Consider the following 14,102-nt stretch of genomic DNA (forward strand, 5'->3'; position numbering starts at 1 on the left):
GGTCCATCGACCAAACGTTGGCACCGCGTTTGGTCCGTCCACCGCGGTGTCCTTCTCGATCGCGTGTGTTTGCACCGCGTGTGCGTTGTTTGACTTTATCATCGTGGCGTCGCGCTCTCGGAGCGCCGATCGTTTGCAAGTACGAGTTGTACATACCGGCCACGTTGTTGTGAAAGTAACTGAAAGTTGTTACAAGTACATATTGAAAGTAAGAAGGCACGTTCCTCAGAGCATCGCCTCGCGCCCCGCGCCGACATCGCGCGCCGTCGCGACCTCGCGGACGCGCGCCTCGCGATGTCGTCGCCGGCGATGTGTCTCGCTCGCGCGCGACGGTCCCTCGTCGCGGCGAAGCGCGCGAGCTCCGGGTCCGCGCCGTGGAATCAGCCCCGCGTCGCCGCCGCCCGCCGCTCGCCCGCCGCTCGCCCACACGGCGCGTCGTGCGCCGCGGTCCCTCGCAGCGACGGCGCCGGGTTGACGCCGCCCGCCGCCGAGACGTCGAGCTGCTTCGCGTGTCCCATCTGCGCCGGGGCCATGATCCGCCGCGCGTCGTCCTCCTCGACGGGCGGCGGCGCCCTCGCGTGCGCGCTCGGGCACTCCTTCGACGTCGCCAAGGACGGGCACGTCAACCTGATGGTGGGCCGGGGTTCGCGCGCCACGGGGGATACCGCGGAGATGCTCGCCGCGAGGAGGAGGTTCCTCAACGCGGGACACTACACGGACGCGTCGAACGTCGCCAACGCGCTCATCGCGCGGGCGCTCGATGACTTCTTGACCCGCGACACGGGGCAAGGGGAGGACGACCGGGAAGATTCCAAGACGATGGCGATCCAGGGCGACGACGTCGCGATCACCCCGCGCCGCCGGCGCATCGCCGCGAACAAGCGCAGGTCCCGCGCCGCGCGCCCCGCACCCGCCGCCCCGCCCCCGCCCCTCGTCGTCGATTTCGGCTGCGGCGAGGGATGGTGGCTCTCGCGCGCGATTGACGCGGCGACGGAGGCGGCGGATGCCGGCATTGCCCCCGGGAAGATGAAAAATAAAAAGATTGTCTTCGCCGCGCTCGACGCTTCGCCCGCCGCGGCTCGGCTCGCGGCGCGCATCCTACCCCCCGACGTCGCCGAGGTGGCCGTCGCGGACGCCACCGGCGCGGCGACGCCCCTGCCCCTCGCGGACGCGTCCGTCTCCGTCGCGTTGAGCGTCTTCGCCCCGCGCCGGCCGTCGGAGCTGTGGAGGGTGCTGAGACCGAGCGGCGTCGTCGTCGTCGTGTCTCCCGGGGACGATCACCTCGCGGAGCTGAGGGAGCGGGGGACGCGTGAGGCGTTGGGGGTGTTGGACGTGGCCGGGAACAAGCGCGGTGCGGTGGCGGAGGCGTTCGTCTCGGTCGGGTTCGTCGCCGAGGCGGAGGAGCGAGTCGCGGGATCGACGGCGCTGAGTCTCGCGAATCTCAGGGACGTTGTCGGGATGGGGCCGTCAGCGTTTCACGGGACGGAGGAGTCCGCGGCGGCGCTCGAGGCGTTCTTCGAGGCGCGCGCGATCGCCGGGGAGTACGGCGAGCGAAGGGTGCGGGTGACGAAGTCCTTCGTCGTGCAGTGCTTCCGGAAGCCCCTCGAGCGATGACCAAACTACGTCCGAACGTTTCAACTCTTTCGACTCTTTCCACTCGTCGCGCGCCGCCGCCGTTCGTTTAAAACCTCAAGCGTCGTTCCGTGCCGGAAAGGAAGACCCGCCCGTCCCCCACGCGTCCCCCGGCAGAGTCACCCACCCCTCCTCAATCGGCACCCCGCCCCGTCGCGCCCGTTCCAACCCAACGAACACCCCACACGAAACCAACTCGCTCCAACCGCCCAACCGATCCGTCGCCGCCGCGACGGGCCGCCGCGTCATCGCGACGATCATCCCCTTCATATCCTCCGACACCCCCGGCGACGGCCCGCCACTGGTCGGCGGGGGGAAACACACGCGGTGGGTGGAAGCGACGCCGGAGCCGGGTTCGAAGGGGACGTTCCCGTGGCACAGCTCGTACGCCACGACGGCGAACGCCCACCAGTCGGACGCGGCGTCGGGAGCGGCGCCGGCGGCGAGCTCCGGCGACGCGTACGCCTCCGTCCCGGCGACGACGACTCGTTTGGCGATGGCCGTTTGGCGATGGTCGTTTGGCGGCGGTCGTTTGGCGATCGTTTGGCGATGGTTTGGCAACGGTTTGGCGAGGTCGTAGTCGACGAGTAAGATGTGTCCGGTGATCGCGTCGACGACGACGTTGTCGGGCTTGACGTCGCCGTGCGCGAGTAACGCGCGCGTGTGCACCGCGTGGAGCGCCGCCGCGAGCTCCACGAGGTAGAACCGCGCCTGCGACTCCGGCAGGCCGACGCGGCGGTCGGCGCGCGCGGCGCGAATGTACGCGCGGAGGTCGCGGCTGCCGGCGCACATTGTGGTGACGAGGTGCGATTCCACCGGGTGGGAAGGGGCCGACGGGGACCCCGTCACGAGGTAGAAATCGTGGAGGCGCGGGAAGAGCGCGCGCGACGCGTCGTCGTCGTCGTCGTCGTCGTCGTCGTCCGATGGGACGGCGCCGCCGGTGCCGTCGAGCGCGAGGAGCGCCCGCACCTCCGCGGCGACGCGCCGGGCGGCGGCGACCGAGATCCCGCCCCCGCCGTCGGCTCCGCGCCCCAGGGACGTCACCTTGACGACGAGCGGCTCGCCGCGGTCGTCCGCGCGTCGACACGCGCGGACGCTGCGGATCGTGGGAAGAGACGCGGGGGCGCGATGGAGGTCAGCGCGGGGAGCTCGGAATCGGGCGGTCGCTCGACACGCCACCGCCGCGACTACGAATGGGAAGACGATCACGACTGATGTACCGCGCCCGTGACGGACCACGCACCTGGCGAAACCGCCGCGAGCCACGAGCTCGCCGATCTCGTACGAGCCCGCGGCGCACGTCTCCAGCCGTCGCAGCTCGTCCGTCTCGGTGGACATCGCGCGCGGCGCGAAGCCGCGCGCGTCTTTAACGCGGAAGGAGGACGAGGGGTTGTGAAAAAGTAACAACATCAGGAGAAAAACGTCTGGCAACTTCAAGTGTTACTGTATTAGACGCGGTCGGCTCGCTCGCGCTCCTTCTTCTCCCGCTTGCGCTCCTTCCTCCTCCTCCTTCTCTCCTCCTCCTCCTCCTCCGCGTCCATCCCAGCCTCCACGTCCCCCTCGGGCTGCATCGCCATCGCCGCGGATAAGCCGCCGCCGGTGACGCCCTCGAAGGCTTCGCCAACCGCCCTCCTCCCTCGCGAGTAGTAGTCGTCGTCGCCAAAGTCCACGACGTCGTCGCCGGCGTCCATCCCGCTGAGCGGCGCCACCTGCGAGTTCTTCCTCCTCGGCACCCTCTCGGCGCCCGGCGACTTGTTCTTGTCCTTCTTGAGCCGCTTCTTCATCGCGTCCGGCATCTCGCCCGCCGCCTCCGCCTGAACGTCGCTCGCGCCGAACAGAGACCTCGACGCCCGCTCGTTCGCCTTGCGCTGCCTCTCAGCCTCAGCCTCGGACTCCTCGCGGTCCGCCTCGGCGAACGCCGCCTCCCACTCGGGAACGCTCCCGTTGGGCCCGCCGCACGATTTGGTCGCCGAGGACGGGACGATCTCGTTGTACTCAGGGTTCTCCTGCACGAGGAAAGTGGTGAGACCCTTCATGATCCCGTCGCTCCGAGCGATGGACAGCTCGGGCGTCATGCTCACCTCCTCCTCCTCCTCCTCGACCAGCCCCTTGGGGAACACCCTCGCGAAGAACGCCCTGAGGCCCTTGCGGTAGACGTTGAGTATCTTGAAGACGACGAGCATGACGAGGACGAGGACGCAGATCGCCGCGTTGCTCCTGTCGAGCCGAGTCTTGAAGTTGAACTGCGACCCCGAGCTGATTGGACTCGTCGCCGGATCCAGGGCTCCGTCGTTCACGTAGCTCGGCACGTGCTCGTACGAGAACATCCAGGTGGAGAGTAAGATCTTGATCCACGCGCACGCGGGCATGACGGACCAGAAGATCTTCGCCATGGTCTCGTCGTAGCTCGGCGGCATCCGACTGGCGCGCAGTATCGTGTACTTGCCCTCGTAATACGCGATGAAGCAAAACATAGCCGCGACTGGTAACAGACACGGCATGCCGCTGCTGAACACCATGCCGGTGAACACCATCTGCATCAGCTGCGCGTACCGCTCGGACAGCGGGAACTCGACGCCCTCGTACAGGGCGTTGAGCGCGCGTTGCGTCGCGGCGAACGGAGCCAAGCACCCGCGGGTGATCTTGGGAGTCAAGCCTTTGCTCAGCGCCGACATCGGGTACACCAGGCCGTTGATGAGCAGGGTGGTGCTGATGAGCTGCCCGACGTCCTGGTACCACCCCACGGAGAAATCCTTGTACGGTCCCTCGAACAGGTACGGCACAAACTTCAGCTTGGGAATGTCCGCGAACACGAGCAGCGGGATCACCGCGCTGTTAATCGTCAACAGCAGGAAGAGCTTGATCATGACGGAAGATTCCCGGCCTGATTTGGTGTGGTGCCTCTCGAACCCCGCGAACAGTCGCACCAAGACGGCGAGCACGATGTTCGTCGCCGCGGTGAACGCGGAGACGCCCGCCTCGATCATCTTACCCTCGAAGTATTCGCCGCACAGCGCCTTGTACCCGTCGTCGTCCGCCGCGAGCCCCACGTACATCATCGCGACGTCCGTCACTTTGTCCTTGCACACGCAGTCGAAACACGCCATCGCCGCGCACTCGTCCTGCAACGTGCTCGCGTCGAACCCGCCGGTCCACGCGCCGTTGGCGTCGTACAGCGCCGCGGGTGAGGCGGCGCCCTGGTACGCGGTTGCGTTACCCTTCCACTGGCCTTGAACCACGAATTCCTCGCGAAGGCACACGGTGCCGTCAACCTGCTCGGAAAACTGCAGCAGGTTGGCGAGGACATCCTTGGACGCCTGACCGGTCACGCCGGTGGTGGTCCAGATCTTGTCGCACACGAGGGTGCCGTCGAGCTTGGGCGTCTCGCAGGAGATGGCGGGCGGGAGGGAGTTTTGGAGCGATTTCGTGTACACGACGGCTGCCGCGGTGACGCAGAGCACGATGATCATGGCGAGCCAAGCCAACGCTCTGCGGACCGCCGCGTTGAGCCCGATGACGGCAAGGTTCTCCCAGATGACGTCGGACCCCTCCGGCGCCACGTGGACCCACATGCGGTGGCCCTGAAACCGAAGCTTCTTGGGTCGGAAGAACCACGCGTACAGGTTACCGGGTTTGTACAGCTTGACGCACTTCTCCTTGGCCGTCTCCGTCTCGTACGTGACAAACGCGGAGGTTGACCTGCCGTGCTCGCCGGAGCTCATCTCCTCGTCGATGGCGGCCATTATCTTGCTCACCTTGCCGTCGAGCTTGAGCACCCTCTCTCGAAGCTTCGCGAGTCCCTTCTGGACCGCCTCGGAAGGGTTCTCCTTTTTTTGAGCGTGATACTCCGCCTTGGCGAGTCGAACCTCCGCCGTCTCCGCCGCGCGTTCCGCCGCCGCGCGCTTCCTGTGAAGACCCAGCACGCCGTCGATGTCGGTCCCGATGACCACCTGGTTCACCTTGCCGAACCTGGCGAAGTGGGTTCCAATCTCCTTCGGGTCGGCGTCGCGCGGGATGTAGTCAACCTTCACGGCGTAATCTTGCAGCGAGATGTTGCTGACGTCGATGTTCTCGATCGTCTGCTTCTGCTCCGTGGAGAGCCAGCCGACGAGGACGACGAAGATGACCGCGAGCAGGCACTCCAGGAAGGAGATGCCCATCATCACCGATCGATCGTCCCCGTCCCACGTGCTGTTGGTGACGAACCACAGGAGTCGAAACTCGTTTTCGTGCGCCCACGCCACCGATCCCAGCGTGGGGATGGCCAGGCCGGTGAGCTCGCCACCCTTGACCTGCTCGTCGAGCATGCCGGACTTGACGTACGTCATGACGGTGAAGAACCCGAGGAAGAACATCCCGAGCATCACGCGCTGGCCCCACAGCAGCGACTGAAAGTACAGGCCGATGCCCACGGAGAGCTCTCCGAGTTCCTTCGGCCCGGTTTTCCAGTAAGGAAAGGGTTCGTAATTCGGGCCCGCCGCGTCGCGCTGGGACTTGTCGAACTCGCCGTAGTCAGGGACGCAGTCGATTCGCACCTTGTTGACGTGCACCCCCATCGCCTCCAGGTCGTCGGCCATCGAGAAAGCGACGTCTTCGATGACGGCGTGGTGCTTCGATCTCTTCGTCACCCGCGTGACGATGATGCCCTTGCGCTCGCACTCGTTGTAAATCTGCGAGAGGATGTCGTCTTCGTCGTAGGGTTCCAGGACGTCGGACTCGATGTGCACGTCGACGCCCATCTTCTGCCGGAACACGTTCACGGTCCGCGCGTGCGCCGCCGCCTCGGTCCTCGCGGGCTTGACGTACCCACCTCCGTCGGTTGCGGACGATTTGGATCCGCCCCTCGATCCCTTCTCGACGTCCCCCCACGCCGCCTTGGGCTTGGCGGCGGGGGACTTCTTGCTGGCGGCGGGTGGTGAGTCGGTGGACTCGGTGACGCGCCCCGGCGTGCCAGCCTCGTTCGCGTCGTCGTCGAGGTTGGCGTCCGAGATGATCCCGTCGAGCTCGGCGGACGCCGCGGCCTTGGCCGCTTTGCGCGCGCGCCTCGCCTCCTTCTCCTCGGGGGTGCGATGCTTCTTCTTGTCCTTGTCCTTGTCCTTGGACTTTTTCTTCTTCTTCTCGCGGCGCTCCTCGCCGTCGTCGTAGGGCGCGGCGCCCTCCACGTCGCTCATCCCGTCCGAGTCGCGCGCGCGCCGATGGACCCGACGAAATCTAGCCGAATGTTCTCACCTCGTGGGTGGTCCCAAAACGGGTTGACCGAGTTTCGCGGAACCGAGCGGCGCTTCTCGGGCTGTTCCGAAGGGCGCGCGCGTGTCGTGTCGATGTGCCGATGAGACCGGGACGACGCGCGGTGCTGGTGCGCGGGCGCGACGGGTCACGACGGCGCTCGCGGTTTGGCCGAGAACGTTGAGGGATTGTTGCTTGACAAGCATTTGCCGTTGTCATCCCCGCGTCCGGCGATTGGTTTTGGTGATTGCCATTTCATATTTGAGAAACGGAACAGTCAAACAGTTACGTTCGCACCTGAAGTTCGAAAGTAGACTAACGGCATTTACGTTTTGTACGTGCGTTCAGCGTGGTTGGCTCCCGACGAAGGCACCAGGAAGCGGTGGCGGTGGCCTACTTTTTGTCTCGCGGTGGCCATCGAGCACTCTCCGAGACGCCGCGCCCCGTGGACGCTCGCCATGTTCGGAGTTCAGCAGCACAACGCCCCCGGGCACGTGCTGTGCTGCATGTGCGGCGTCGGCATGCCCCCCAACCCGGCGGGCATGTGCGTCGACTGCATCCGCTCGCAGGTGCGCCCAGCAGCCTCGGCCCCGCCCCCGCCGACGTTAACGCCCCCGCCGCCGCATTTTCTCCCGGGACCCGCCTCCCCTCCCACACGCTCCCCGAGGCCGTGACCTGAACCCCGCCCCGCCGCCGCGTCGAGCGCAGGTTGACATCACGGACGGTATTCAGAAGCAGTGCACGGTGCTGTACTGCAACCAGTGCGCCAGGTACCTGCAGCCGCCGCGGCACTGGATCCGCGCGGACCTCGAGTCGAAGGAGCTCCTCACGTTCTGCATCAAGCGCGTCAAGGGCCTGGGCAAGGTGAAGCTCACGGACGCGGGTTTCATATGGACGGAGCCCCACAGCAAGCGCCTGAAGATCAAGCTCACGGTCCAGAAGGAAGTGCTGAACGGCGCCATCTTGCAGCAGACCTTCGTCGTCGAGTTTGTCGTCGAGTGGCACATGTGCGACGCGTGCTCGAGAGCCGCGGCCAACGCCGATCAGTGGACCGCGTGCGTGCAGGTGCGACAGAAGGTTGAGCACAAGCGGACGTTCCTCTTCTTGGAACAGCTCATCCTGAAGCACGGCATGGAGGCCAACACCATCGGGATCAAGTCCCAGCCCGACGGCCTGGACTTTTACTACGGCTCCCGATCGCACGGTTTGAAGCTGCTCGACTTTTTGCAGCAAGTCGTGCCCGTTCGCGCGAGGCACGACAAGCAGCTCGTGAGCCACGACGCCAACAACAACACGTACAACTACCAGTACACGTTCATGGTCGAGATCGTGCCCGTGTGCAAGGAGGATATCGTGTGCCTTCCGCACAAGGTGTCCCTCGGGCTCGGCGGCGTAGGGCCAATCATGCTCGTCACCAGGGTCGGAGCGTCGTTCCAGCTCACCGATCCGTCGACGCTGCGGCAGATCTGGGTCGCCGCGGACCAGTACTACAGGTCCCCGTACAAGCCCATCGGCTCCGCGAAGATGATGACGGAGTACATCGTCCTGGACATCGAACCCGCGGACATGGGCCGGCAACGCGCGGGGAAGTACCTCCTCGCCGACGTTCAGGTTGCCAGGTTGGCGGATTTCGGCGTCAACGACGTCATCCTGCACGCCAAGACGCACTTGGGCCACCACCTCAACCCCGGGGACACCGCGTTCGGTTACGACCTCGCGTCCCTGCAGATCGTGGACCCGGAGCTGGAGAAGTACAAGCACGGCGTTCAGCTCCCGGACGTGCTGCTGGTGAAGAAGAGCTACCAGGAGAAGCGGCGGCGGCGGCGGCAGAAGGGCGTCGGTCGAGGGTGGAAGCTCCAGCGCATGGACATCGCGGAGGAGGAGGCGGCGGGCGGGGCGAAGGGTGCACGGGAGGAGGAGCGCAGGGCCAACGACGAGGAGCTGTTCATGCAGGAGCTGGAGGAGGACGAGGACGTCCGAGCGCAGGTTCAGATTTTCAGGGACGCCGCCGCGCAGCCTCGCGCCGCCGCCGCGACAAACGACGACGAAGACGACGACGACGACGACGTGCCCGAGGTTCCCATCGAGTGTCTCCTGGACGAGCTCTCGCTCAACAGACGGGTCGACCCTGACGTCGGCGGCGGCGGCGGCGACGAGTACGACGAGGACGACGGGGACGAGTACGAAGAGGGCGAGGAGGACGAGGAGATGGCGGATTGAGCCGAGGGTGTTAGGTTCGAGCCGAGTCATAGAACCGCTGGGAAACGTTGTTGATCAAAGTTGATTTGCCCGACCTCGAGACTCGTGACTCTGCGTCGTTGTTTTTTCATCGCGCGTCGCGCGGGAATGTTCGCGTGCGTTCGTCGCGGTCGCGTCTCACGCGTCGTCGTCCATGGAGGCGGGTTCCTCCCCGTCCCCGTCCTCGTCCTCGTCGCCGCCGTCGGCGTCCTCGAAGTCCTCGGAACGATCGTCAGAGTCGTCGTCCGAGCCGGAACTGTCGGCGTTCAGGGCCCACTCTGCCTCGTCCTCCTCGTCCTCCTCGTCCTCCTCCTCGTCGTCGTCGTCAGGGTCCCACTCTGCCTCCTCATCCTCGCCGCCGTCGTCGTCGTCGTCGTCGTCTTGGTCTCCGTACATGAGATAGTTGAGCAGCATGTAGTTCAAGTTTGGGTTATCGTCCACCTGCTCCATCAGGTTCTCGACCTCCTGGTCGGACATCCCCTCGCCGAACATCTGCCTCAGCGCGGTGCGCCGCTCCTCTCGCTCGCGCGCCCGGTACGCCTCCTGCTCCGCAGCCTTCCTCTCCTCGAACGACGGCCCGTCCGCCGTCATGTTCTCCCCGAACCAGTCCCAGCCGCACTTGTTCATGATGTAAAAGATGACCTCGTCGCCCAGCCGGCTCAGCTCGCACCCGGGCTGCCTCGCGCACAGCACCATCGTCTCCACCGCGCGCCGGAACCCCGCGGGAAACCGTACGTGGCACTGCGGCTCCGGTTGCCACAGCAGCCAACGCACGCCGTACGCGACTCGTCCCACGAAGAGCCGGTTGGCACGTAGAGCGTTGCCGCCCCAAGGCGCTCGCCTGCCGAACGGTCGACACGACAGGTGCGCCACCGCGGGCCAGATCACCAGCCTCCCGTCGTCCACGACGCCCCGCGTGCCGTACCTCTGGTCGTCGTACACCACCGCGCGGTCGCCCTGGGCCTTGCTGTGGACGTAAAAACCCGTCCGTTTGCCTCGTTCCAACCGCACGGGCTCGTCGAATCGCATCTCGACGAACTCGTCGAAGGATGGGCCGTGGTCGCGCTCGTACACGCACCTCCACGCGTCCTGTTCGTACACCTTACTGTTCGGCCTGTTCGGACCGGGCACGCCGCCGTGGCCGTCGGGGGTGGTCCATATCGTGCACGGTCCGAGGTCGCCGCGGACCCATATGGACGTCACCTCGACGTACGACAAGGGGAGCTCGTCGGATGGGGAGAGGTCGAAGAAGACGCCGCAGAAGCTGTGGTCCTCGCGATCCGTGGTGTCCTGCGTGAAGGACTGGTAGTCGATGAACTCGGCGAGTTCGCCCTGGGAGACGAACGACGAACGGTGGGTTTTGGTCGGGCGGCGGGGTCAGTCGGTGGGGCGAGGGACGGCGGTGGACGGGGCGAAACGCCCCGCGACGGGTGACATTTCTCGGATTTGATATGCGCGTGTTTCAACAACGACACGTCGTAATTGCCATCGGGACGGGGGAGGGGTCGCGTCGGGAGGGTTCCGCACCCGCACGAGCGCGTTGACGGGCGGTGGGGCTATATCCACGGGCTGGACGACCTCGGTCATGGCGCTCGGTCGCGTCGCTGGAGCGAGTGAGGAGGCTCGAGGGCGAACAGACGACGACACGGGGTTCCGGAACAACCACGAACGCGGTATTTTTTTTTTGTTCCAAAACCAGCTGGGGTCGCGCGATGAGTCGTCGAGGAGCAGTCGAGGGTACTGTAAGAAGCTTCCGATGCTCCAGACGTCGCCTCCTTCCGCTACTCGTACGCGTGAAATCAAACCGGACATCTTTCGTCCTCTACACAAGCGACGCCCCCACCACCCACGCGGCTATCCCCTGCTCCCGAACCTTCGCTGCCGCCCCGCGTACCACGCCAGCGCCTCGCGAAAGTCCCGCTCCCCAAAGTCCGGCCACATTCGATCCGCGAAATAAAGCTCCGTGTACGCCAGTTCCCACAGCAAAAAATTGGACACCCGTCGTTCCCCGCCGGGCCTGACGAGCAAGTCGGGCTCGCGCACCTCCGCCGGTAACGTCCTCGACGCGAGGTGCTCGCCGAGGACGTCCTCCGTGATGTCCTCCGGGTCGATCAACCCCGCGGCGGCTTCCGTCGCGAGGAGGCGCGCCGCGTTGACGATGTCCTGCCTGGCTCCGTAGGAGAGCGCGACGTTGAGCCTCAGCTTGGTGTTTCGTCTGGTGGCATCGACGGCGTCGTTGATGGCGGCGCGAAGGTTCGCATCGATCATCCCCATGTCCCCCATGACCGTCACCCGGACGCCCTCGTCGACGAGCGACGGGAGCTCGGCGACGAGCGTTCGCTCGAGCAGCGACATGAGGTGCTCCACTTCGCTCCTCGACCTGCGCCAGTTCTCGTGCGAGAAGGCGTACACCGTGAGCGCGGCGACGTCCCACGCGCCGCAGCATCTGACTATCGTGCGCAGGGTGTCCACGCCCGCCTCGTGGCCCGTCGCGACGGCGACGCCGCGCTCCGACGCCCACCGCGCGTTGCCGTCCATGATGACGGCGACGTGCCGGGGAAGGTGCGCGCGTTCGATGCCGAGCGGTCCTATCGCCGGCTCGTCCTTCCACGACGGCGCGGACGTGGACGCGGCGGTGGACGCCGTCTCGAGCGCGGGCCGGCTCGAAGTTTGCGCGGACGATCCCGGCCGTCGTCCGATGAAGGGCGTGAAGGACCCTTTCCTACCCGTCGAATCGCCCCGCGAAGATCTCGCGCCCAGCCCCGTCGCGACGTCGGAGGACGTCGAGGCGTCGTCGACGGACGCGGCGCGCGGATGTGCGAGCGCGCGGACCGACCGAACCGGGACATCGCGCGGGGACGACGCCCCGGGAGGAAGACCCCGGAGCGTCGACGCTCCGAGCAGCAACGAACCCGCGTGCATGGCTCCTTTGTTTGAAGGCACCACCCCGACTGGAAAACCCGGACGGAAAACCCGCCAGACGACGGCCGGAGATCTTGACGTGGCCCCTTTGTGTGACCCAGCTCGCTCGACCACATCCGGCACAGCGTCGCAGTTAGGAACACGGACTCCATTTGGCGTTTGAGCGAGTCATTTCGAATTTTCATATTTGCAACGGTTGGTCGAGGAAAGGTGAAAACTCTAACCTTCGTATACTACCGGCATCCGAAACCCCTGCAGCAGGGTCATCGATCGCGCGGCTTCTCCAGGAGCACGAGATGCTCCCGCCGCGCCGCGTTCCACACTAGACCCTCCGCCGTCTCGTGCGTCAGCGCCATGGACACGCTCGCGACGTGCGTAAGCCCGCACTTAACGCCCGCGTCGATGGTGCTGACGCGGGTGTCGACGTTTGCGCCGTCGCCAATCATGATCGCGACTCTGCCCCCCGGCGCGAGCGCGTTGGCCACCACGTCGATCCAGCGCGTCTGGTCCTCCTGCCACGCCTCCTTGAACGCGCGCGGGTCACGGCGCAGCTCGCGCCGGGACCCGAACTCTCCGACGTTCCACTCGTCCGGCCACGTCCTGTCGCCGGGCACGGCGGTGGCGAAATACCGAAGAGATCCGTGCCTGTCCGAGTCGGCGTCGGAGCCGGAGCCGTTTCCAGGGGAACGCGAACCGTCGTCGGTCCCGGGGGAACGCGAACCGTCTCCGTCCGCCATCAGCGCGGCGCCGCTGCCCGCGCGAACCTTCCTCGCGAACGAGAGGTAGTCGTAGACGCCCGGATACGGCGGACTCGTCAGCGCCGCGGCGATCGACCCCGCCGGAAGCTGGCCCCCTCCGGAAGCTTCCGGAAGAGTCCGGACGTCCCCGTTGACGATCACCGGCGGCGGCGTCCCCACCGGGACGCACGCGCAGAGTTCGTTCACCCTGTCGCAGTACTCGTCCACGCACTTTCGAAACGAAGCCGCGGCGTCTAACTCGGCCTCCGTCGCTAGCTGTGACTTGAACGCGTTTTCCGTCTCCGCCCGCGTTTTGCGCCGCTGGTTCTTGTACCCCCTCTTATGCCTCTTCTTCCCGCGGCCCTTCTGCGAGCGCTGGAGCGCGACGGAGAGGCAAAACCAGAGCGCGCCCTCCGGGGTGGTCCCGCCGAGGCCCGGCGGCGGCGCTTCGATACCGGTCGGCGACTCGAGCGCCGTTCGCAGCGAACGGCGAATCGCGAGCCACGCCCTCGGGACGCCGCCGCCCCTCTTCGCGCCGGTCTTCGTTGTGGGCGGTTCTTCCGAGGTTGATCCTGATGACGTCTCGGGTTCGAGTCCCGTCGTGGGCGAACTTTCCTCTTCACGCGAGGCGACGGCGGCTGCGTCGAGGCCGTCCAACGCCGCATCAGCCGTCGCCCTCATCCACTCGAAGGTTTCCTCCTCGGCGCCCGGGGCGGGCCTCCACGTCCTGTGCGTCGCCACGAACGCGGCGAGCGGGCTGACGTCCACGCCGAACGTCTCGCGGCCTTTGCTCATGCCCACGACGAGGCTGGTGCCTCCGCCGGCGAAGGGATCGAGGAGGGAGTTTCCGGGGAGGACGTCGAGGATGCGGTCGGCGGCGGCGGCCTGCATGCCGGCCGGGTACTCGTGGAAGCCGTGCGTCGTTCGGGGGTACCCGCGCGGGGTGGACGGGTATCCGTGGTTCCACTGGACCCGCATGGCCTCGAGCAACACCACGCAGACGTCCTCGGGGCCCCACTGCGACTCCTGGAACCGCGAAGGGCGCGAGGCGATCTCGAGGTACGTCTCTCGCTCGGCGGCGGTCCCAACCTCGACGTCGCCTCCCGCCGCCGTCGCAGCGCGGACCAGCTGGACGAGGCGGCGCGCGCGACGGGGTGTCAGGATAGACGCGCCGCATCGCGCGGCCGCCGCCGCGCCGGATGCGGACATCGCCGCCATCGAGTGAGTATGAGAACGCCTCGCTTATCCCGATTTTAGTTTTATTACACGGCCTGGCTGGGTCAGTTTTTTTCACACAGCCCTGTCTCACGCGGCGGTCCCAACCTCGACGTCGCCTCCCGCCGCCGT

At 66.4% G+C, this 14,102-nt stretch overlaps 7 protein-coding genes across 7 annotated transcripts; 2 read left to right on the forward strand and 5 right to left on the reverse strand.

Annotated features, from left to right (window-relative positions):
• Positions 1-294: 294 nt before the first annotated feature.
• On the forward strand, positions 295-1,614 carry MICPUN_64573 (predicted protein; the record flags this gene model as incomplete). The annotated part of the gene is made up of 1 exon (XM_002506376.1): positions 295-1,614. One exon carries the CDS (start codon positions 295-297, stop codon positions 1,612-1,614), a length of 1,320 nt encoding a protein of 439 aa, XP_002506422.1.
• Positions 1,615-1,689: 75 nt separating this feature from the next.
• On the reverse strand, positions 1,690-2,970 carry MICPUN_64574 (predicted protein; the record flags this gene model as incomplete). Its single annotated transcript, XM_002506554.1, has 1 exon — positions 1,690-2,970. One exon carries the CDS (start codon positions 2,968-2,970, stop codon positions 1,690-1,692), a length of 1,281 nt encoding a protein of 426 aa, XP_002506600.1.
• Positions 2,971-3,042: 72 nt separating this feature from the next.
• Positions 3,043-4,509, reverse strand: MICPUN_109594 (predicted protein). Its single transcript, XM_002506555.1, has one exon. The coding sequence runs from the start codon at positions 4,497-4,499 to the stop codon at positions 3,081-3,083; it is 1,419 nt and encodes a 472-aa protein (XP_002506601.1). The 5' UTR covers positions 4,500-4,509; the 3' UTR covers positions 3,043-3,080.
• Positions 4,510-7,316: 2,807 nt separating this feature from the next.
• MICPUN_64576 (predicted protein) lies at positions 7,317-9,150 on the forward strand (the record flags this gene model as incomplete). The annotated part of the gene is made up of 2 exons (XM_002506377.1): positions 7,317-7,427; positions 7,567-9,150. 2 exons carry the CDS (start codon positions 7,317-7,319, stop codon positions 9,076-9,078), a joined length of 1,623 nt encoding a protein of 540 aa, XP_002506423.1. The 3' UTR covers positions 9,079-9,150.
• Positions 9,151-9,234: 84 nt separating this feature from the next.
• Positions 9,235-10,683, reverse strand: MICPUN_64577 (predicted protein; the record flags this gene model as incomplete). Its single annotated transcript, XM_002506556.1, has 2 exons — positions 9,235-10,428; positions 10,624-10,683. 2 exons carry the CDS (start codon positions 10,681-10,683, stop codon positions 9,235-9,237), a joined length of 1,254 nt encoding a protein of 417 aa, XP_002506602.1.
• Positions 10,684-10,950: 267 nt separating this feature from the next.
• Positions 10,951-12,018, reverse strand: MICPUN_64578 (predicted protein; the record flags this gene model as incomplete). Its single annotated transcript, XM_002506557.1, has 1 exon — positions 10,951-12,018. One exon carries the CDS (start codon positions 12,016-12,018, stop codon positions 10,951-10,953), a length of 1,068 nt encoding a protein of 355 aa, XP_002506603.1.
• Positions 12,019-12,281: 263 nt separating this feature from the next.
• MICPUN_104425 (DNA methyltransferase) lies at positions 12,282-13,973 on the reverse strand (the record flags this gene model as incomplete). Its single annotated transcript, XM_002506558.1, has 1 exon — positions 12,282-13,973. One exon carries the CDS (start codon positions 13,971-13,973, stop codon positions 12,282-12,284), a length of 1,692 nt encoding a protein of 563 aa, XP_002506604.1.
• Between the last annotated feature and the right edge of the window lie 129 nt (positions 13,974-14,102).

The sequence above is a fragment of the Micromonas commoda genome, chromosome 15 (genome assembly GCF_000090985.2).
Source record: "Micromonas commoda chromosome 15, complete sequence".
NCBI classification, from domain to species: domain Eukaryota; kingdom Viridiplantae; phylum Chlorophyta; class Mamiellophyceae; order Mamiellales; family Mamiellaceae; genus Micromonas; species Micromonas commoda.